Source organism: Orycteropus afer, unplaced genomic scaffold, assembly GCF_000298275.1.
Source record: "Orycteropus afer afer isolate SDZICR_OR568_19922 unplaced genomic scaffold, OryAfe1.0 scaffold00072, whole genome shotgun sequence".
NCBI lineage: Eukaryota > Metazoa > Chordata > Mammalia > Tubulidentata > Orycteropodidae > Orycteropus > Orycteropus afer.
The window spans coordinates 1834428-1859348 of NW_006921659.1; the positions used below are offsets into that span (position 1 = coordinate 1834428).

The 24921-nt window shown below is 39.3% G+C and overlaps 1 protein-coding gene across 1 annotated transcript in view; it reads left to right on the top strand.

The window, feature by feature from the left end:
- Positions 1-24921, top strand: part of CDK19 (cyclin dependent kinase 19) — a 219052-nt gene that overhangs the window by 166473 nt on the left and 27658 nt on the right. Inside the window, 1 exon segment of the mRNA XM_042780937.1 lies at positions 23306-23363. Coding sequence (XP_042636871.1) covers positions 23306-23363 — 58 coding nt within the window.

Sequence of the window (24921 nt, forward strand, 5' to 3'; positions counted from 1 at the left end):
TTTGGGTGAAGATTTACAGAGTAAATTCACTTTTCATACAGCAGTTCACATATACTTTGTCTCATGTCATTGACCAAAATTTACAATGCAGTAGCTCCCCTCCCACTTCCTCCCCATAGTTACCTCCTCCCAGTGTCCATCCCTTCATACTCTTCTGCACCCTGAGCTATCTCCCTGTGCATAAGCAGCCCTTCCTTCTCCCATGATTGTTCTCTCCAGGGCGTGTGTCTACTTGAGGTAAATGTTTCACTCACATGCCTGTACTTTGTTTGGCTGGAAACCACAGGTGTGGGTTCAATTCCAGACCTGAAGGGCAGCTAGGGGCCATAGTCTCAGTGGTTACACCAGGCTCTATTGGACCAGCAAACCTGGTGCCCATCTTTTTTTTTTTTGCCTCCAAATGATTTTGAGTTTTGTTCCACATTGTTCTCCCTCTTTATGCAGGATCTCCTACATCCCTTCCAAGTGGATGGCAGTGGTAGCTGGGCACCATCTAGTTCTTCTGGTCTCATAGTTGTATAGGTTGCAGATCGGATGGTGTACCGGTCGCTAGGACTGATTGTTTCCATTCATTTTGGTTTTCTTCTTTCTTCTTGACGAGGAGAGACCCGTTGTTGCATCTAGATGGCAGCTTCCTAGCTTTTAAGGTCCCAGTCGCTACTCGCCAAAGTAGTAGGTGGAACAATGTTTTGTATAGTATGTTATGCCAATTGAGTTTGATGTCCCCTGCGACTATGGTCCCAAGCCCACAGGATCAACTACTCGGTCCCTCTGGGTAGCTGGCTGTGACCAAGCAATAACCATAACCTTGCCCCTTGTCAGCTCTACTATACACCTGGGAATTCTGATCATTCACATGAACTTATAGGCCCATTGTCTGCCAACCCTATATATGATCTTGGATACACTCTCCATTTAGACATACCTAATTGTTTAGCTTGTTCACCTATCTATCCGTCCCTATACCCATGTTTGCTTTCACTGATAACTCAGTACTGTATATGCAAAAGGGTTCATATTTGTTGTCTGTACTGCCCATGTACCTCTCTATGTCTTTCTCATCCTCAATGCTGCCATATTGGTCACTCACATTTGGTACATTGCCCTTCTCTTCACCCAAATCAATATTTATCTCTATCTATCTAACAGCATTCCCTCCCCTCCCCTCCCACCCCTGGTAACCAACAAAGAAAATGTCCTCCAATATATAAACCTTTCCTTAACTTTTACAATAACGGACTAATACAATATTTGTCCTTTTGTGACTGACTTATTTCGCTCAGCATAATGTCCTCCAAGTTCATCCATGTTATGCGGTGTTTTGCTCTTGAGATTTCGTGACTCTTTGGCTTTTAATTGCTCTGTCTTAAAACTCCTTACCCCTATCTCTATATATGTCTTTCAGGAACTAGCACAAACATTAAAACTTACCCTATTATCCATCCCTATTTGGAGACAATCTCTCCTTCTTGTTGGATCTTGTTACACTGTATCTTTACTTCTCTTATGGCATTTATCTCTTAATATGACCATAATTTATGTAGAAACCTTAAATCCTCTTCTAGACCATAAACTTCTTGTGTAGGATTGAAGTTTAATTCATTTTTGTACACCACCGCTCCTGTATACAGTAAGTGTTGAGTAAATACTGCCTCAGTTAATATCAATAAGAATATTAATTGAGTGTTAGAGATTTTTTTTTAGATCAAGTAATATATATTATGTATTTGAACACACTGTCCCCAATATACATTTTTTATTTCTTTGTATGTGCAAAGCATGGAGAGATGGAGACAGTAAAAATGTGACTGCCTCACAACCTTCTTCTCAGGGGACTTACAGTCTGAGAGAAGAATATGATGCCTACACAGTTACACTGTAAGATAGATTTGTGAGAATGTGATCCAGGCTATATGAGAGACACAGACTAAATGCTACTCAACAACAGAAGAGGTTCTGAGTAGGAGATAGGGAAGGCATCAGGGAGAAGGCGGCATCTGAGCTAACCTTTGAAGAATGAATAGGATTTAAGTAGAGGTTCAGGGAATGAAGGTAGTAACTTGAGGGTGTATTGGATATAAAATTTCTGAGGTCAGAAAGCACTTGGATAAATACAGAAAAGGGTGTGTAGTTCTTGCTGGCTCAAATATGAATAAACTGAATTTGGATAACATGAAGTGAGACTGGAAAGATAGGAGCTAGAGCCCAATTGAGGAAGGCCATGAATATCAAGGTAGGGAATTTTTTGTTTGGTTTAGTACCGGAAGTTTGTGAGCAACAGGACAAATTTTCACCCCCCGCCGAAGAAGTCACCACTGATTATTATTATACAAAGTGTGGGCATAGTGTTGAAAATGTGCTCTGAGTATGTGGTTCTGACCTAATACAGTACTTATTTATATTTTACCTATACCTTCACCAAATGGCTTCCCTCCTCAAGTAACTCTCAATAAGATTTGAAACTTTGAACCAGCAGGAATCTTGTCTGTAACAGCCTCCTCAATTCTTTTCACTAATTATGAGTCCTGATATCTAGACCATATTGTCATGTTTTGCCAAGGTATTTTTAGGAGTAAAGATATAAATTGTATGTTTACTTTATAGATATATTATGTAGTAGATACAGAAATGCAAAGTCTATGAAATATGAATGTGATGTTAAAAGGAGGATGATGGAGGTATTTGAAAAATTATTTTTTGTGAACTTTTAAAATTAGAGTTGCCATTTTAGTCAGTGAGTAGTGAGTAGGTTTTTTTTTTTTTTTAGCTTCATTTTCTATTGCTATGAAAAATCTGGTTTTGTATTATTTGTTAGTCACAATCATTTCAGAGGACTCATCACCTCTAGATCCGTATAATTAAAGGTGTTAGAGTGAATATAGATTCACCATGGGATAGTATAACCAAAAAAAAATTTTTTAAGTAAATAACAGCTATTGTTTTGAATTTAACACATGCAAACATTACATCATCAAAAAGACTAAAGAGTTTTTTTAATCTGTTTGTTTTATGTTTGCTGTCAAATCTGGAATCATATTTTAATTATGTCATTTGGATCTTAGGATTTAATACAGATAGAGAATTTAAAGTCACAAAGAAGATGACTTATATTGAAGAACTGCTTTAAAAGAAGGGAAGAAAAGGAACTAAATAAATATATTCGTCTTGGCTGAGAGACAATGAAGTAGATACATAGTCTATAAATATTTGGAACTTGTAAACACCCAGGGAGAAAGGATGTATTTTAATTTTATAGCAGGATATAGCTAAGAGAGAGAAGATGAAATGCAGGATGACTCATTTTATAGGATTACTATTCTGTTAGATTGGAGGAATGCCAAGATATCGTTTTATCTCTTTTTCTAAATTATGAGCTTCTTGAGAGCAGGGATCACATCATACTAATTTTTGTATCCCTAAAGTTGGCATATTGTTTGTGCTCGTAAGTTACTTGAATTGAATTTTAGCAAAGCATCTGGCAACTTCACATTAGCAAAGATGGAAAAATATTGGGTAAATGATAGCATTGTTAAGTGGATTTATATCTGCTTAGTTACAGAATAATGCAACTGGATCAGTGGCATAAACTGAACGATAAGTTAGACTATCTTCTTTTCACTATTGTGGCCCAGTGTATGATATGTGTTGAGTCTTCACTGACTGAAGGATTTGAATGACTGCTCCAAAGCTCTGACTCTGTCTTAAAAAATATATATATTTGTAGCAGTCTCATCCCAAATCTCTAATTTGTGTTTTGAATAATAATTATTGTTCACAGTAATTGTGGATGAATTTTTAGTCTTTTGAAGTATATAGGCACAAATGGCAAAATAACCACAGGATCTGCAAAGGTGGCATATGGAAATTTTGTTATTAATTAACATCCACTAAACATTTTGAGATTATCAAAAAAGTCACTTCTATCACAGACTCACAGATATACTTTATTCTATTAAAGGTTTACTAGACTAATAATAGGAGCTCTGGTAGCATAGTGCCTAAGGCACTTGACTGTTAACCAGAAGGCTGGTGGTTCAAACCCACCAACCACTCCTCAGAAGGAAGATGGGGCAGTCTACTTCCGTAGTAATACTGCCTCGGAAGCCCAAGGAGGGGTCACTATGAGTCGGGTCTGACTCCACGGCATATAACAACAACAACAACATCACTAGGGAAGTAGATTGCCCCATCTTCCTTCCGAAGAGTGGTTGGTGGGTTTGAACTGCCAGCCTTCTGGTTAGCAGTGAAGTGCCTTAGGCACTACGAACTACATAGTTTTGATTTGTTAATTCTTTTTACTTCCTTTTCACACCTTATACGCATATTTTGAGGCTGTATTAGTTACCTACTGCTGTGTAACAAATGACTTAGTAGCTTAAAACAAAATCAATTATCATCTGACAGTTACTGTAGGTCAGGAATTGGCTTTTGTGGGTCCTCTGTTCCAGAGTTTCTTAAAAGACTGCAGTCATCTCAAGGCTGAACTGGGAAGAGTCTACCTCCTTGCTCATTCTTTTTGTCGGCAGGGTTTATTTCCTCATGAGATGATGGGTGGAGGCCTTCCTTGATTCCTTGCCACATGGTCTTCTCCATAGAGCATCTCACAACATGACTATTTGCTTCACCAAAGTGCAAGCAAGAGGGCAAGAGAGATTGCCAGGGAGAGAGAGAGAGAGAGAGAGAGAGAGAGAGAGAGAATTAGCAAAATGAGAGTCACAGTCTTTTGTAACCTAATCATGGGGGTGACATCATATCACTTTTGTTGTATTCTTTTTATTAGAAGTAGGTCCCTAGGTGCAGCCCACACTCAAGGGGAGAGGTTTGCACAAGGGTTTGTAAACCAGGAGGTGGGAAGCACTGGAAACCATATTTGAAGCTGCTTACCACAGAGTCTAAGAGGCTTTTAAACGATGTTTGGGTCCTATTATTATCCTTTTTACTTAGTAAAGAATATGCAAGCAAGCCCCTCCTTTCATTTAGAATTTGGAATTTTAGGTTATTTTGAACCATTACAAGTTCTGTCATCATAAAGAACCATATTAGGGTTCCTAACCATGTGTTTTGGTTCCTCACTAGTCCTTAGTACTGGATCCTCCATCGCATGTGGCTCAGCCACTCCTGCTTGCGGTAGGGAAACCTTTGCAGGGGGTGATGTCATCCATGTCCAGTGACTCCTGTCCTGCCTCTTCACAATGCTTTGAGAAAATCAGACAAGATAATGTGTCTTACGGTTCTTTGGATATCATGGCTCACACCTTATAGATGTAAGAAGGTATTATTAAGATGTTTTCTTGACATAGGCTGTGTTTTTCTTGGCATGACAGTTTTCTTGTTTTCCACACTCATAACTCAGTAACTGGAGCTTTAAACAGAGTCCTGTCAAAGAGCAAAATTCTTACTCTGTTTGGAGCAGAAAAGAAATTAGTTTTATCAAGGAGTATTACAATTCAAGTTGGGGCAGCAGTGTGTGAAAATACAAAGTGCTCCATGCAGGGTTTTTATACAAGAGGGCTAGTATGACTGCAATTACAAAGAGACCTTTCTTCATATCAGTTAATCTGTTGTCAAATACATTCTTCCTGAAGGCAAGCATTTTTTTCTGAGAACAGTCTAGACATACTTCCTGGAAGCAAGCCTAACTACATTTGTTTACAAAATAGGACTTGTTTACTGAAAGTACTGCTCATACTTTACCAGCAGAAGCAGGAGTTTAAGAAACAGTGGCGTCTGATCCCAGACCTGTGTCTGCCGTTTTAGCTATGCCGGGCACCTCAGTTTGGAGTGTTCTTTCGAGTCTGCTCATTTGTCAGTCTGAGGTAGGGTGTAGTACTCCAACGTCTGTTGCATAGACAGAGGATACACACTAGGAACCACACTTTTTTTTTTTAATTGTGATTTGGGTGAAAATTTACAGAGCAAATTCACTTTCCATACAGCAGTTCACATACACTTTGTCTCATGACATTGACCACGGTTTACCACAATGCAACAGCTCCCCCTCACTTCCTCCCCATAGTTACCTCTTCCCTGTGTCCATCCCTCCATGCACTCCTGCCCCCTCAGCTGTCTTCCTGTGCATAAGCAGCCCTTCTTTCTCCCATGATTGTTCTGTCCAAGGAGTGTATCTACCTCAGGTAAATGTTCAACTCATATGCCTGTCTATTGTTTGGCTGGAAGCCACAGGCATGGGTTCAATTCCAGACCTGAAGGGCAGCTAGGCACCATAGTGGTTCCACCAGGCTCTATCGGACCAGCAAACCTGGTCTCCCCCCCTTTTTTTTTCTCCAAATGATTTTGAGTTTTGTTCCACATTGTTCTCCCTCTCCATCCAGGATCTCCTACACAGATCCCCTTCCAAGTGGTTGACAGTAGTAGCCGGGCACCATCTAGTTCTTCTGGCCTCATAGTCATATAGGCTGCAGATCGGATGGTGTATCAGTTACTAGGACTAATTGTTTCCATGAATTTTTGTTTTTTTTCATTCTTCTTTGCTCTGGACAAGGAGAGAGCCATCGTTGCATCTAGATGGCAGCTTGCAAGCTTTTAAGATCCTAGTCGCTACTTGCCAAAATAGGAGGTGGAACAATGTTTTCTGTAGTATGTTATGCCAATTGAGCTTGATGTCCCCTGTGACTATGGTCCTGAGCCCACAGATTCAACTACCTGGTCCCTCTGGGTAGCTGGCTGTGACCAAGCAGTGACTACAACTTTGCCCCTTGTGAGCTCTACTATACATCTGGGAATTCAGATCATACACATAAACTTATAGGACCATTGTCTGCTAACCCTAAATATGTTCTTGGGTGCACTCCCCGCTTCATAGACATACCTAGTAGTTCAGCCTGTCCACCTGTATACCCATGTTTGCCTTCACTGACAATGCCGTACTATATGTAAGAACCACACTTCTAAGAGGGCCAACTTGTATGGAAAGTGAATTTGCTCTGTAAATTTTCACCCAAATTACTTAACTTCCAGTGGCTTGCAAGGCCTCTTAATATTTAGCTCAGGGATAAAGCTCTTTTACCATAAAGTTTTAGTAGTCAGTGGTGACAAACACATATTTAAAGAAGGTATTTACCTAACTTCCAGGTCACTAAGAGAGGATTATCTAAATATATTCCACATTGAAAGCAATGACAGGAACTGCTTAGGAATCAGAGATCACATGCAGGAGCCTCACTGCTTTGGGTCCTGCAGTTAAAACTGAAGAATCAATTCAGGCATATTATTTTTAAAAGTCAACTTTACTGAGGTAGAATTTACATACAATAAGGTGCACCCATTTAAGTTTACAAATTCATGAGTTTGACAAATGTATACTAAGGTAATCATCACTACAGGTGTTCATTTTGACTAGCAGTTTAGGATGATTCAGCATTCTTTATTGAGAATAAAGAGGATCTTTCCTGGAAGGGCTAATGATTCGTTTTACCAAGACATTACGTAGAATAGTTATTCTGTAGGATCATATTGTTAACTAACCACACCTCTAGGTAGAAGTCGTCTGGAGGTGAATCCTGTAACGCATTTCAGAACTGTGCGTTTCTAAGTGTGCTTCTGCTTTCATAGCCTGGGCCTGCTGAACATTTCTGAGAGACTTTGATTCTATTAAAACAAAAATCCTATTAAGTCAGTAATATAAATCAATTGAAGTTTATTTAATACAGTTTCCAGATCAGGGTACCATTTTGATTTGGGAGTAAAAAATGTTCCAAAGATGAGAACAACTTCCCAAATTCTTCTACCACATCTTATCAGCATTGCTATGAAAATGGGGGCCAGATAGTGTTTATATACTAATAATTTCCCCTAAAACACAGCTCCTTGTCTGACCTTGGAGTCTCTGTTCCTCAAAACTGACTGCACGTAGATGATTCTTCAAAATAGCCCGATGTTTAAGGCAAATCAGTTTTTACTAGTTTATCTAGGCCATTGTTTGACTTAAACGTGACTTTCAGTGACCAGTTTCTTTAAGGCTCAAGGTTCAAAAGGACATTTAATGGGCCAGAGTGGGTCATCACAATTTCATGGACCCCAGAAAGCTGGATTTCAGGAGAACTAAAACCATTTCTCAGTTCTAATCCTGGGTCTGCTTATTGTATGGGTAGAATGAGCTTGGTCAAGTTCTTTTATCTCTTTGGGCCTCAGTTTCTTCACCAGTAAAATGAGGAGGCTCCATTATCTAATTTCTACTGCTGACATCCTTAATTTCTCATGATGTAGAAATAATACTGAATTCCTTGATTTGAATGTGAATGTCACAAATTCAAATACAATGCTACTTTCTACCGTGTTGCTTCTCTGAGGATGGATTGTACTCATTACTGAACAGTACCGAATCTGAACGCCTTAGCATTGTTCCTGCCATTGCTGTCACTGTGGAATGTATCTTGATTAAACCCTCTTAGTGACCTTGAAGTTAGATAAACAGCCTTCTAGATACATGTGCTTGTCTTGCGTTAAGTTTTTTTTACAACAATTACTTTTTATTGGTTCACTTTAGAGAAAAGAAAACCTTATCTCTGCTGTTCAGGCCTGTAACCACTGCTAAAAGGCAAAGACAAAGAAGTGCTTTGTTAACTGTTGGCTGTGCTAGGTTGGCAGACATTGTTTACTGTGAATGCCAAAATTTAATTAACATAGGTTCTGTATTACAGATACTTCTGGACCATTTTAAAGTAAAATGAAATTAATCACAGCATTTAATATCATAGGCTGCACCCAACTTCCAGATAGTTTGCATCAGTTTTAAATACGTAATTTGGAACTGGCAAGACAATTTTGCTTAGAAACAGCATTTTAAACAGTAGTTAGTTAATCTGAATAGAAAGGCCTGTTTAACCCATAATAGAACCATGGAAAAGTAGTTAATCTGAATAGAAAGGCCTGTTTAACCCATAATAGAACCATGGAATATAATTCATTTTTAACTAGATTACATCTTTATACCTACATTTATAGCCTTAGAATATTTGCTTTACAAACTCATTTTGATCTCCTAATATATAGGAAGGAGCTCTGGTAGCATAGTGCCTAAGGCACTTGACTGCTAACCAGAAGGCTGGCGGTTCAAACCCACCAGCCACTCCTCGGAAGGAAGGTTGGGCAATCCTACTTCCGTAGTGATACTGCCTCGGAAACCCAAGGAGGGTCGCTATGAGTCGGGTCCGACTCGATGGCAAACAACAACAACATGCTGGGAGCTAGGAAAACAGGGATTGATAGAATACAATCCCTTCCCTCCATAGGTGCATGGTGGGAAGATACACATGAATGGATAATCATAGACAAGGTTTAAAAGTGAAATTATAAGGTTCATTCAGGGATCAGCTATGCATAATGTATGGAGGGCACAGAAAAACACCTAACCAGTTAGAATGGGATTCCTCTGGGGGATAGTTACTGAGCTGAATCTAAAAGGATGGATAGGCATTATAAGGTGAGGAGGAGGATGCACTGGTGAGAGCTTTCCAGGCAGAGGAAGCAGCATGAATAAGGGCGCAGGGTAAGGAACAGCACAAACTTCAGTATTACTGGGGCAAAGCAAGAAGTGGTGGAAGAAGTGGCAGAAGAGAGACAGGGACCGGATTATAATGGATCTTCATTGTCTCGTTATAAACTTGGCTTTTATCCTGAGGTCAGTTGGAGCTGAACTGGCCAGGCTTTTGTTTAAGATAGACCATTAGGACAGGGATATGGAGAATTGATTTGAGGAGGCAGGGATACTAGCTTTATTGGGCTATTGAGAAATGATAAAGGCAGAAGTAGGGCACAAGTGGTCAAGACAGAGAAAAGATAAATATAAATACTTAGGAAGTAAGATGTGAAGACTGATTAGATTTTAAGGATAAGGGAGTTGAGACTTCTGCCTTAGGTGACTGTGTAACTCAGAAGGGACTAACAGAAAAAAAATTCTTGCCAGCAATTTTGGCAGGAAAAAGTGAAAGTTGAGTTTTGAACATGTTGAGCTCACATGGTGCTATGGAGATGGCCAGCATGCAGTTGACATGTATCTTAAGATATACAGAAGTTTAGAGACCTAGAGGCATATACATTTGGGAGTCATTAGTGTATAGGAGCTCTGGTAGCATAGTGGCTAAAGCACTTGACTGCTAACCAGAAGGCTGGCGGTTCAAACCCACTAGCCACTCCTCGGAAGGAAAGTTGGGCAATCCTACTTCCGTAGTGATACTGCCTCGGAAACCCAAGGAGGGGTCGCTATGAGTCGGGGTCGACTCGACGGCACATAACAACAACAACAACAGTGTATAGATGATTGTAGAAACCCTGCAATAAAGTTGAAATCAAGATGTTTTTTAAACCTGTGTTCATAAGAGAGTTTGATACATTTGGAGGTAAGTACTTATTCTAGTTTCTTTTAGATTTGGGAACTTGTCTTTCAAAGGAAGTCACTCATACTTTGCCCCTAACCATTGGCATTTTTCATTAATTCATTCAGCAAATATTTATTAAACATGTACTATGTGCCTGACTTTCAGCACATAAATAAAGTGATGACAGAAATATACAGGCATGCCTTGTTTTACTGTGCTTCACAGATACTGTGTTTTTACAAATTGAAGGTTTGTGGCAACCCTGCATGAAGCACGTCAGTTGGTGTCATTTTTCCAACAGCGTGTGCTCACTCTGTGTCACGTTTTGGTAATCCTCACAATATTCCAGACTTCTTCATAATGCTGTTGCACACTGAATAGACTACAGTATAGTGTGAATATAACTTTTATATGCACTGGGAAGCCAGGAGAAGTCATGTGACTCACTTTTTTTTTTTGCAGTATTTGCTTTACTGTGGTGGTCTGGAACTGAACCTGCAGTGTCTCCAAGATACACCTTTTCCTTGCCCTCTAGGAGTTTACAGTCACTGTGATCAGAAACTCTGTCTTCATTGTTGTTGTTGTTGTTATGTGCCATCGAGTCAGACATGGTACAATTCACTGTATTTTAAAATCTTCATTGATCAATGAGGTTATTTTAAGTAGTGAACAGCTATGATAGACTAATTATATTAGGAAATGGCTGTTGTATTTGATTAAAAGAAAGAAAAAGCATAGACTTAGAGAGTTCTTTACCCTGTTTGTTGCAACACAAAATCTTATTTGTTCAGGGTGAACAATGAAGAACAGTGTAAAAGAAAGGACATGAACTGAGGGTTTTCCCTTGGGAATGTGTTTCTGTATCAAATGTGAGGAGAGTTGTGCCATCACTGTATTTAAATACAGGAAGAGTTGGTAGCCATTAATACCCTGGGCCAGCACTGTTCATAGTTTCAGAACTATGTCCGATTGTTACTCTAATTGTTTTTGTTCCTGTTACTCAGGATTGTAGAAAACTGTGTTTGTGTTTCCTCTGTCTTCTCTTCTAGTGCTGATCGTCATATTGTGGGTTTCATATTTGTGTTCAAATTTGTGCCCTGAGGGTAGGGGCAAAGCAAATGAAGTAGAATGATTTGGTATCTTTAAGCAGTTCTGTTGTGATGAACCAATTAGCTGAAATAAATTTAACCCTGTGGAAAATTGGTTCTATAAAAAGAAAAAGCAAATCTGGAGCACTTGTAAAGCATTGTGAATGTAAATTCAAGAATTAACTAAATTGTGATAAAATGCAGGTATTTCAGGAATAGTTTCTTAGTAGTCATATTTTTTTTTTATCACATTATTTCCTTGGGTTTTGCCTTTAAAATACAATTTAACAAAAATGAACCCTGCAGCATTGATTTGTCTATCCGGTTTTATTGCTGATAACTTAAATGTGAGGCATCCGACTCCTGCCATTTCTACTGTTTCTATGGTAACCAAAGTGTGCAAACCCAGCAGTATCACTTTCTTTCACAGCTGGCATTTTGTGGTCACAGTAAGAAGAGGAGTTTTGGTAAAGTATAGTCTGTGTTAATTGGGATGTAACTAGGTCAGAACAATTTTGGTATCCTTTTTTCATGCTTGAGGCGTGTGTGTGGTGTGGGTGTAGGTGCTTACATATGAACTACAGTTGTCCTTCCCCCCGCCTTTTTTTAAGTATATACTTTCACTTAAATTCATAATCATTAAAATGAGTCTATTGAATACTAAGTATTTAAAAACAAGTCAGTGTGGAGTCTTGAGAATTGAATGAAATTGCTCTGAGACTTACCCCATTCCCCTGCACACCTTTGAGCATTTCTATTAAGATGATTGATACGGAAATCCTTGAAAAATTAGAAGTTTATAAGTGGAAGGAAACTTTCTTTGTTGATTACGGGGGCGGGAGGGGAGGAAGAATTCCTAGATAGGTTTTTTGGGAAAAAAAAATATGTATGTATACCCCAAAGATTATTAATGGTTACCAGGAGTAGGAGGAAGGGGAAAAGGGGAAGCTTTTGTCTGCAGGGCATTGAGTTTATGCTAATGGTGGTGGAATATTTTGGAAAAGGATAGCAATAATGGTGGCACAACATGAAAAAAGTCATCAATGTCCCTGAGCTGTAAATGGGAAAATTGTTATGTTGGCGAATGCTTTTTTTAAAAAAGTATTTTAATGATGATTATTCTATTTTATTTTTTTCCCCATTCACCATGTCCCTGCCTAACCCAGTCTCCTCCCCTCCCTGCCCTGCAACCCTCCCCCTGTGACCCTTATATTTATGCACTCCTGTTTGTCCTGCATTTCCTCAGTTTGAATGTTGGTCCTTTGGTGTCCCATGGTCTATTGCTCTGAGAGATGTGTTACCATTGAGTGTGTGGGTGTGGCATTCTGGGTTGAGTGGTCTGCGTGTACATCTTGTTAACTATTGGGCTGAGAGCCCGCCCCTGGGGGTGAGTTTTATTCCAGGCACAGAATGTGTTCCAGGCCCATAGTACTGAGAGTCTCACCAGATTTCATCTGACCAGTAATTCTGGTCATTATTGAGTTTTTGGATTTTGTTCCACGTTTTCCCTCCCATTCTATCCAGGATCTCCAGATTTGATCCTTTCCTGAGTGGTTGGCATTGGTAGCTGGGCACTATCCAGTTCTTCTGGTCTCGAGGGCCATCGTGTCCTAGGGGTGATTGCTTCTAAATGCTCTTGTTTTTTTGGTTTTTTTTTTTTGTGTGTGTGTGTGTGTGTGCATTCTTCTTCACTTCTGACGCTAGGAGACGTCATCCTATATGGCTGCTTGAAAGCTTTTAAGACCCCAGTCGCTACTCACCAATGTAGGATGTGGAGCAACTCTTTTATGTATTTTGTTGTGCCAGTTGAGTCTGGTGTACCCCAGTACTATGGTCCTGAGGTAGTAGCTCTATTGGATCTCTCTCCCATAGTGTTGGGATGTCTGTGAGGGATTACTCTGGGTCTGTCTTCTGTTGTTTCTGTAAGGACTGCAGGTATTTTGTATCACTGGTGTTTGTACAAGATTAGGCTTAGCTGAGTCTATCCTTGGCCTAGAGTATACCTCTATTCACTGACCCCTGTCTGATCATATCAGGTGTTTATGTGTTTATCTGTATAGCCTACGGTATTAATGGCAATGTGGTATTGTGGTCACATTGGTTGGTTTTAGCATCTGTCATCTATCTCTTATGTGCACTGTTTGGTGTCCTCTCATTTCCCTACCCATGTCAGTGTGTAAGCCCTAAATTAATCCCTCCCATTCCGTCCTCATCCCGGTAACCTACTAGGTGAGTTCCCTTTCCCAAGCAAACCCTTCTCTGTCTTTTTACAGTAATGGGCTCATACAGTACTTGTCTTTCTGTGATTGACTTATTTCACTCAGCATAATGTTCTCCAGGGTCATCCACATTGCAAGGTGTTTTATTGTTATTATTGTTATTTTGACACATCAAATATCTTGTGACCTTAGCATTTATTTACTTGTTTTGAAGAGGATAAGGGGCAGTGGTGGTTCAGCAGTCAGTTCTCACCTTGCTGGGTTCAGTTCTTGGCCAGTGTACCTCACGCTCAGCCACCTCTGCCTGTCACTGGAGGCTTGCATGTTGCTGTGATGCTGAACAGGTTTCTGCAGCTTCTGGACTGAGGCAGGCTGGGAAGAAAGACCTGGTGATCTGTTTACAAAAATTAGGCAGTGCAAACCCTGCAGATAATAATAGTCTCTCTGCAGCTGACTGTGGGAGTGCAGCAGGACTGGGCAGGAGGTTTCATTTGTTGTGTGTAGGGTTGCTGTAACTTGGAGGCCAACTGGAGGGCAGCTAACAACACAAAGAAAGGTAAATTCCAGTTAAGTGATACACATTGTGACTCCCTGTGCAATTCTGGGTCTTAACTTGTCTACAGGAGCCCTTCTTTGTGGATACTGTCCAAGCTCTGAGTTCCTTTCTCAGACTGTACAAAAGAACTCATGGTCTACTGCTCCCCTAAACTATGTCTCTGCCCCCATCTCAGACTCTACGTGGAGACCTCATTCTCAGAGCTTCTATAGGCTTCAAGTATGTTATATCAAAGGTATTCTGTTCCAACTTCAGTAGTAGCCAGATCCTTTTTTCTCTTTTTTATATCTTCATTCTATTGTGGTGTACGTATTCACTGTTTCAACACAGCATGACTGCAAGTTTTAAGATGAGTTAACTTACAGTGATCTAAAACCAACTTCCTCCATTTCTCCCATTCAACTGTTCATAATCTGTTTTCGTTTCTTATATGAAGAGTTTAAGTTCCACATTTAGGAATTAAAAATAATGTAACAAATAGAGTTAAAATGGTTTATATGATAATTTTACAATTTGAAAAATTGTTATATCCCAGTGTTACGGATTGAATTGTGTCCCCCAAACTATGTGTTGTAAATCCTAACCACATACCTGTGGTTATAATCCCATTGGAGAATGGACTTTCTTTGTTGGGTTAAGAGACCTGTATCAGTGTAGGGTATGGTGTTTGAAGCCAGTCACCTTTGAGATATAAAAAGAGCAGGTTAGGACAGAGGAACAGGCAGAGAGAGGGGAAGATAGATGCTGGGCCGTGGAAAGATCATGAAGGAACTAGGACCGTCCCCAACAGGAGAGAGAAAGAAGAAGCAAGCCTTCCCGAGTGCCCTGAATCCACACTTGCAGCCTCCTAGACTGTGAAAAAGTAAATTTCTGTTTGTTCAAGCCACCCACTTGGGTATTTCTGTGAGGGTGGCACTGGGTAACTAACACACCCAGAGTTCCCATCATCACAGAGGCCTTTAAAAGTATGCTCTGCGCTTGCCTTTACCTTCTTTCCGCTTCCGGAAAGATTTTCTTATCTTTGATGTTCCTTCGCAGGTTCATTCCTGGCGCTTTTCTCTCTTACCTCCCTTTATTCTTCTCAGCATTATTTATTTTTTTATTATATTTCTAAATGCCATTTTTCTGAGAAGGAACAATACTGAAGTATACAAAATCAAGCATTATAGAAACATATAACGTAATAGAAAATGCCTTAGTCTCCTCAAATCCTATCAAAAGATTGGACAGAATACCAGCATCTCTATACGGCTGGCGGTTCAAACCCACCAGCCACTCCTCGGAAGCAAGGTTGGGCAATCCTACTTCCGTAGTGATACTGCCTCAGAAACCCAAGGAGGGGTTGCTATGAGTCGGGGGTGACTCGACGGCACATAACAACAACAACAATATACAGTTTACAATTATGTGATAATTTACAATTCTAGATAAGACAGAAATATACCAAAATGATGTTAATGCTGTTGTTGTGTACTGTCGGGTCGATTTTCTAGGCTGTCATCAAGGAGCTTTGGTAGGGCAGTGCCTAAGGGATTTGACTGCTAACCAGAAGATTGGTGGTTCAAACCCACCAGCCGCTCCAGGGAAGGAAAATGGAACAGTCTACTTCCGTAAAGATTTACTGTCTTGGAAACCCAGTGGAGGTCACTATAAGTCAGAATTGACTCCATGGCAATGGGGTTCTCCCTCCCCCCACCTCCTCCCTGTAATCTTTGCTGAAGCATATTGCCACGTCTTTTTCCTGTGGAGCCACTGGGTGAGTTTGAACTGCCGTCCTTCGCAACTGAGCGCTTGACTGTTGCACCACCAGAGCTCCTTGATACTAATGCTAATCATGTGAAATCTAGTCTTTCCAAGTTCCTACAAGATTCTGTATAATTGACAGCCCCCTCCCCAACCTTTGCCTTATTACCTCTCTCCTCCTCTATTTTCTTCTCACATTGACTCCAACCACGTTACCCTCTTTGCTCTCTCTCTAGTTTGCCAGCTCGGGAGCTTGCCAGAGTTTTTCCTAACTGCTCCAAACACCATGACCTTGCCGTTTTGCAAACCTGTGGCAACCTCACCAACTCTCAGAGCACAAGCCAGACGGTCCGGTTCTGGTGCCAAAATGACTTGTGCCAAAGTGGAACCCTTTGAAACAGCAAGGAGGCCTTTGCTTGGGTTTCCTTCTCTAGAATCAACACCCTGTTATCACTCTGTACTTAACATCCACTGTTCTTATTAGCATTGTGTCCAGATACAGTCCTGCCTTAGTTCTTTAAATTGCTCTTCCCTGTGCCTAGGGTGCTCTTCATAGATATCCACCTGGCTTATTTCTGCATTTCCTGCAGGCCTTACTGCACGTTACCTTCTCAAGGAGGCTTTCTCTGAGGAACAGAAAATAATGCTTAAATCTTAAAATAACACCCTCCCACTCCACTCCTAGCAGTGCCAATCCTCATTCATTGTTTTATTTTTTCTTTTCTATCTTTTTAATATACGATGCATACAGAAGACTATTCAAAACACTTGTGCATGTTACAAAGCACATGTTACAAAGCATAGTATAGTGCACAGTCAAGAACCCATCATTTAACCCAGGAACTGGCACATTTCCAATAGCTTGCTTCTGTTTATGTCCATCCCACCCCACCCCCATGTCCCTTCTTTCTGGCTCCTCCCAAGAGGTAACAAATGCCCTGAATTATCTTCTTTTTTATAACATAGGTTTATTACATTTGTATATATACCTAAAAATATATATTCTTTAGCTTTGCTTGGTTTTAAGCTTTATGGAAATGACACTCTGCAGTATATAGTCTTCTAACTGACTGCTGTCAAGTTGATTCGACTCATAGCAACCCCCTTTGGGTTTCCAAGGTGGTAAATCTTTACCAGAAGTAGATTGCCCAGTCTTCCTTCTGAGGAGTGGCTAGTGGGTTTGAACCGTTAACCTTCCGGTTAGCAGGCAAATGCCTATAGAAGCTATGCCACCAGAGCTCCTTATTTTGGATAAAGGAGTCTTTTGTTTTGGTTGGAGCTCTAGCAGCACAGTGCCTAAGGCATCTGACTGCTAACCTGAAGGTTGGTTACTAAATCTTTGTTGCTTATATGTGTTGCAAATTCATCTCCCAGTTTGTGCTTTGTCTTATTTTCTTTTGTCTTCTGATGATTGGAAGTTATTTTAATGTAACTGAATTTATTGGGCTTTTTTTTTTGTATAGTTAGTGCTTTTTTGTGTCTTAAGAAGTTCTTCCTTGTCTAAGGGTTGGAAAGGTAATCTGTTTTTTTTTCTGAAAGTTTTAAAGTTTGACTTTTCACATTTAAGTCTTTAATCCACCTGAAATTTATGTGTGTGGTATGAGGTGGAGATTAATGTCATTAATTTTTTTCTCTGTTTGGATGATCTGTTGTACCAGTCCCTCCTCTCCTCCCTGATCTGATTCTCTGTCAGTTTCATGTCAGTTTCATGGCTCTATCTGGGTTCTGTGCTCCATGCCTTGGATCCTTTGTCTATCCCTGTGCCAGTACCTTAGCCACTTATTCTTATTAATTAGGTAGCTTTAAAAGAAATTTTGTTACCTTGTTTTGAGCCAGACTCCTCCCTTCTCCCCTTCCCCCAACATACTCTTCTTCATGACTTGGCTATTCTTAGCTCTTCGTTCTTCCACATACATTTTAGAATCAGCTTTTCAAGTTTCAAAAAAAAAAAAAAACTTGGAATTTTGATTCAAAGTGCATTGAATTTGCACATTAACTAATGGGAGAATTGATATCTTAACTATATTGCATTGTCATATGTATATGGGATCTTAATTTATTAGGATTTCTTAATGACATTTTAAAGAGCTCCAGTGGTGCAGTGGTTAAGGCATTTATCTGCTAACCAAAACGTTGGCAGTTTGAACCCACCAGCCACTTTGCAGGAGAAAGATGAGGCAGCCTAAAGATTGACAGCCTTGAAAACCATATAGGGCAGTTCTACTCTGTGCTAGAGGGTCACTAGGAGTTGGAATCAACTTAATGGCAGTAGGTTTGGAAATATCATTTAGGATAACATCTCATAGTATTCTGTATATAAATCTTGCACATCTTTTATAATATTTATTCCTAAGTCCCTTACAGTTTTTGTTGCTGTAGTAGTGCTGTCTTTTAAAAAATATATTTCCTGTTTTTTCTTTCTGATGTATAGAAATAGTTTACTTTTTCATATTGTTCATTTAGCCAGACAATTTGTTAAACTTTCTTCTCTCTTACTATTGCTAATAATTAGTCTATGAATACTGATGTGTTTTCTGTATAAGTAATTATTTCATCTGCAGATAACAGTAGTTTTGTTTCTGACTTCCTGATTCATATGCCTTTAATTAGTCTTACAGCACCGACTCCTAGTATAATGTTGATTTAGAAGTGGTGATGATGGGAATCTTGGGTTATTTCTGATTTTAAAGGCAATGCTTCTGATGTTTCCTTCTTACTTTTTGGTATATATTCATTATCAGGTTAAGGAAATTTTCTTCTAGTCTAATTGGCTGAGAGGTTTTATTATGACTGTTGTTGTTGTTATGTGCTGTCGAGTCAGACCTGACTCACAGCAACCCCTCCTTGGGTTTCTGAGGCAGTATCACTATGGAAGTAGATTGCCCCATCTTCCTTCCAAGGAGTGGCTGGTGGGTTTGAACCACCAGCCTTCTGGTTAGTAGTCCAGTGCCTTAGGCACTACGCTACCAGAGCTCCTTTACTATGACTAGGTGTTAAATTTATCAACTGCTTTTCTGCATCTATCAGGATGGTTTTTCTTCTGTGTACAGGACTTACATAGATTTTCTCATGTTAAACCATCCTAGTATTCCTGTTTCTGGATTTAAGTTACTAATATTTGTTTAACATTTTTGTTTATATACTCAAGAGTGAGGTTGACCTGAAATTTCTCTTTTTCATACTTCTATTTTGCTGCCAAGTTTATACTGGCCTTGTAGTATGTACTGGAACATTCCCTCTTTTTCTAGTCTATGAAAAAAAATTGAGAAAATTTGTTCATTGAAAATTTGGAGAATTTGCCTCTAAAATCATCTGGGGGTCTGATGTTTTCTTGGTAGGAAGATTTTTAACTACAGTTTCGATTTATTTAGTACTTCTCGATTTCTTCAAGTTTTCTAATTTATTTGGGGGCAGTGTGTAGGTTACATTTTTCTTAGACTTTGTCCATTTTGTGTATGTTTTCACGTTCATAGGCATCAAGTTCCTCAGGATTCCTTGATCTTTCTGACTTTCACTGGGTCTGTAGTTTCTTATTGCCGTCTGTAATGAATTTCTTTGAGCCTCTCCCTTCTTGCTTCTTTTGCCCCAGAGGCTATAATACAGATCCTTTCTAGTTAAGAGAGTCTTGCTTTTGATTGCCTTTTTGCTTCTATTTTCTGCTATTACGATAGTTGATTGAGCTTTCTGTTAGCAGTTTCCCTGATACATTTTTTTTTCCATCCTTGTATTTTCTGTTTTCAAGGATCTTTACACTTAAGTGGTTCTCTTGTAAATAACATAGGAAATACATGTTTTTTAAACTGAAAAATTTATTGTTTCAGTCCATAGGCCTAAGTTGGGAAGCCTTCTTCCAGAGACATTTTGCTTTTGTGTTTACTGCTGGCATATAGGTTTATTCATACAAGTTTATTTTAGTCCCCTTGAAAGTCTTGACTAACTGTGAGGGAGTAGCAGGCTTGGTGTCCTCACTGAAGTACAGTATTGGCATTAGCCTTGGGCCCATCTTGCTTTTCCTGGCTGCTTAAAGCTGCAGCCCAGCCATTTAACCTTAGCTATAGGACACATTATTTGGGGTGAGGGTGAGCAGTTGTTACAGATATTTTCAACCTCTTAATGTGGTCGGGGATGCTTCAAGGAATGTTTCTTATGCAGCATATAGTTGTTCTATAATGACAGAGTCCCTCAGAGCACCTATAAGCCGTAAAGCCAGATATGGAACTCTCTTTTTCCCTCCTTATTTTATTTTTATCCACCACACTTACCAGTATCAGATGTACTGTATAGCTGTTTATCTCTTTTCTTTCTTTTGCCACTAGAATGGAAGCTCCGTGAAGGCCAGGGTTTTTCCTGATTTACTGCCATGTGCTCAGTAAATATTTGTTGAATGAATGACTATGGAGCGTGGAGGGAACATTGCAAAATAGCAATGTCATCTTGAACTTTTCCCTTGAAATGCTCTTATATCTCCCTCTATGACCACTGTCACAAGTTAGGGCCTCTTTACTATTTCTTGAACTATTATAGTCTACTTCCAACTATTTCCATAGTGATAACTGCTTCGGAAACCCAAGGAGGGGTTGCTATGAGTCGGATATGACTTGACGGCAGTGAGTTTGGTTTGGTTTTGGTTTTCTTTGTGGTCTAGCCATCCTTTCCAATCCACCTCTCTGCTACCAGAGTTTCTTCCGAAATACAGATCTGACTATATCACTGTCCTGTCTAGGCTTTTCCTTTAGAGTAAATTCTAGTCTTCTTAATGTGGCATTTTATTCCCAGCATCAGTCTCCAGTCCTATTTATACACTGAGCATTCAAAATACTTATAGGCTCTCCCAATATGCCACATATGTAGTTTTATATTTATCATGCCATTACCAATATGGTTACCTGAAGAGTTTTTCTTCTGTTCATGCTTATCAGAATCTTAGTTATCCTTAAAGTCACCCAAAGTCATCATCTTCCCAAAGAATCATTCATTCCTGACACTGTGTTTTGCTATTTTGGTACTTCCCATAATTTGCCTTATATTCTAAAAGACTGTGTCTTTCCTTAGTAGATTTCAAGCCCTTGGAAGTGAAGATCTCTATGTTTTCTTTCATTGTTTCCTGAAAGTCTCCAGTACAATGTTTCACATGTAATGGATCTTTGATAAATAGTTGTCCAACTTGAATTTTGAACATTCAGTTTTCATCTGATTGCTGTTGTTCTCTTTCTGCTATAGTGAACTAAGCCTGTCCTAGTTATCACACACTAATGATAAAACCAAAAACCAAACTCACTGCTATCGAGTCATTTCTGACTCATAGCAACTCGCATTGGGTTTCCGAGGCTGTAAATCTTTTCGGAAGTAGATCACCCAGTCGTCCTTTTGTGGAGCAGCTTGTGGGTTTGAACCTTCCAGTTAGCAGTTAAGTGCCTTATCCACTATGCCACCAGAGCGCCTTTGCACTAATGATAGTAACTTCCAAATTCCTATGAGGCAGTTCCTGTTTCCATCCAACTGGCTGTTATGGCTTGGGCATCTCACCTTACTCAAACTCAGTGTTATCTCTCTCTCTCTCTCTCTGTGTCATCTCCCATCCCAAACCAGTGCTTTGCGTAACTTTTCTGTTACCGTAAAAGACATTATCACTCTTCTAGTCACATAAACTCAAAACCTTGGTGAAATCTTTATCTCCCATTTTCAATCTTCTAATTTCAACCAGCCACAAAGCCCTATTTATTAGTCCTTTAAAATGTTTCTCAGCTCTCTTATTTTAGCTGGCAAGACATTGGACAAAAGTCCTTATCATCTCACATCCATTTCTATTACCCCATCCCCCTGATGACACAATGGTTAAGCACTTGGCTGCTAACCAAAAAGGTAAGAGGTTCAGGCCCACTCAGCTGCTCCAAGGATGAAAGAATTGGCAAGAGAAAGACCTGGCAATCTGCTCCTGTAAAGATTACAGTTTAGAAAAGTCTGTGGGGCTGTTTTCTTCTGTCGTACTGCGTTGCTATGAGTTAAAATCGACTCGATGGCACACAACAACAGTATAAAGGGCAGATACTTCATCTGGCATGAAAGGCCATCTGGAGTCCAGGTTTGTTCTACCACCCCAGCATGTGTCATTTCTGTCAAGTCAGACTTGTTACTGTCTCCTACGTATACCATGTTCATAGCCTTTTCCACCTCCTGTGCTGCCCTTCTCTGCCATTCTAGTTCGTGTTTATTTTTTGGGATCTGGCTGATGGACTACCCCAGTCTTCCAGCCCCATGAATGTTTTCCTTAACAATGGAATCCCTGATTGATCATTTCTACTATCTTTTAAAAAGTGCTTATTGTTTTAATTAAAACTTAAAAAAAAGAAAAAGAAAAAAACCAGCAAATTGGAAGGTATCTTAAAGTAATCAAGTTTAAGCTTTTCAACCAAGACAAGAATCCTGTCTATAGCAATTCATATACAGCTCTAACTTCTAATATTACAAAATTTCTCATTTTTCTTTCTACTTACATAGTAAGCATCTAGAGGTTAGGAACTTTGTTTACTTTTGTTTTTCCTCTTAGTGCTTAGCATGTTCTATGTCCTGGAAGAAACTAGATTAATTGATTGAATAAATGATCCAATAAGTGAAAAACACATACATTTTCTTTCCAGAGGGTTTACAAAGGAGACTTACTTGCCCTAAATAAATAAGTAAACCCTATTCCCACAGCTGCAGTGCTTCCTGACATGTACAGATGAGAACGACTTACATGATGGTGGATACATTTGCAGCCTCCACTTTTCTTTATGTAGTTCTGGATTAGCCTTGGTTTTTATTTCCCTGCTTCTTGAAATAATATTTGGAATTTCTTACTTTTTTGCATGGACTAAAGTTTAAAACATGTATGAATTTTAATGGACTCTGTTGAATGTTGATCATGTTTTTCTATAGTAGTTAAAAATCTCTAGCAAGGAGTGTTCCATTTGATACTTAAATGAAAGTAATTATGTTGTGGTTTGAAATTTTATATAAAATTTTCAACCACATAAACTCTTTGTCATGGACAGTTAGCAGTTTACAATTTATGGGAGTCTTCTTCCCACCCCACCCCCACCCCCGTGGGATGAATAAAAATAGTGGCTATAATTACTTTGTACTTATTTGTGTGATATAATTTTGAAAATGAGGTGTATTTCTGTAGCAAGAATGTTTATATAAAATTAGTATTAATTTTAAGTATGTCAAATGCTTTAACTGTGTAGTGGGTGCTTAAATATTTGATTATAGTTTTGAAGAAAATACAGAAGTGATATTTTTATAAGAACTTTTTTCCCCCTTTTAGAGCATGTCAAAAGAATACACATAGTAATTTGAATGCTCTATTTTTATTTCTAGAAACCAGCAAATATCCTAGTAATGGGAGAAGGTCCTGAGAGGGGGAGAGTCAAAATAGGTAGGTAATTGTGCCTAAAGTAATTTATTAAGAAACTGAAGTGACTGCAAAAATGGTTTTCCCTTTTAATACTCTTATTTAAGTAGTTAGTTTTAAAAGTATTTCTTCACATTATTTTTAGACAAAATGTTGAGAAATGTAGATACTTTATAACCTCTAGTGTTATTCCGAAATAAGATTCTGTGATTCTTAGCAGAGGCATCACTGGGATTTGATAAAAGCAAGCCCATAAAAACATTTATTCCCATATCATATCCCAAGTATGTGTTTACCATTACTCTACACAGTCACCCTAAACGCATTCCCCTAAATCTTAAATTTGTCTCAGCTTTACCACATGTTCTCTCCCTGAAACATTCCTCCCACCTTGACACATGTACCGTCAATGGCACCCCTTCTACCCACACCCCAGGCCTCTGTATCCTGTGCCTGGTACCAACAGATCTTTCCCAAATGAATATAAATGTTCACAGCCTTTCTTACTTTGTATCTTTGTTTAAGGCACTGGAAAGAGTCTTATCTGCATATTAATATTTCCTTTGTAACCCCAAAGTTTCTAACAGAAATCAGTATCATTTAAACCTGTAATAGCTTTGGGGAGAAACTGAGCTAAGAAATCTGTATTTTAATTTCTCTTAATAGAAGTTATAGTTATTGAATGTTCAATGCTTTTAAAATAAATTTTGTTTCATCAGGTGGTTTCTTTGGTATTAGAATATCACACCAGTGGTGACACAAATTGTGGTAACCTATTACTACTTATGCTGTCCTACATCAACCATGTGTGGCCTGCTGCTTGGTCTTCTACTTCTTCAGTTAAATCCCTGTCCCTATCCCTGAAGAAGCTGTTCTAAACCAACTTCTCTTTCTTTAAATCTCTGCTATGAGTTTACTGAGATTCAAATTCATTCGAACATTTGTTGATGTTAATTGTCGTTGTTGTTATGTGCCGTGGAGTCAGACCCAACTCATACCGACCTCTCCTTGGGTTTCCGAGGCAGTATCACTACGGAAGTAGATTGCCCCATCTTCCTTCCGAGGAGTGGCTGGTGGGTTTGAACCGCCAGCCTTCTGGTTAGCAGTCAATGCTTTAGGCACTATGCTACCAGAGCTCCCTGATGTTAATTAAGTACCACTAAATAGTTGCTAAGAAGCTCTGGTGGTGTAGTGGGTAATGCATTTGGTTATTGAGCAGAAGTTCATTGGTTGAAACTCACTATCTGCTGTGCGGGAGGAAGACGAGGCAATCTACTTCCATAAAGATTTATAGCCTTGGAAACCTAGGAGGGGTTGCTGTGAGTCTGAATGGACTCAGTGATAGTGGGTGTGGTTTTTATGGTTTAGATAGTTGCTTTCCTTCTCTTGCCTTTTCCTTCCCTTTTTATTTTCCCTTCACCACTCCTCACTACTTCTTCTCGTATGAGAGTGAATGGTTTCGTGGGCTTGCTTCTTTTTATTTCTCTCTCACACTCTTATAGGCATTTATTGAGTACTTACTTCTTGCTAGACAGTAGTGAAAGGGAGATAACAGATGCTCCCGCGTCCCACCCTGTGAGCA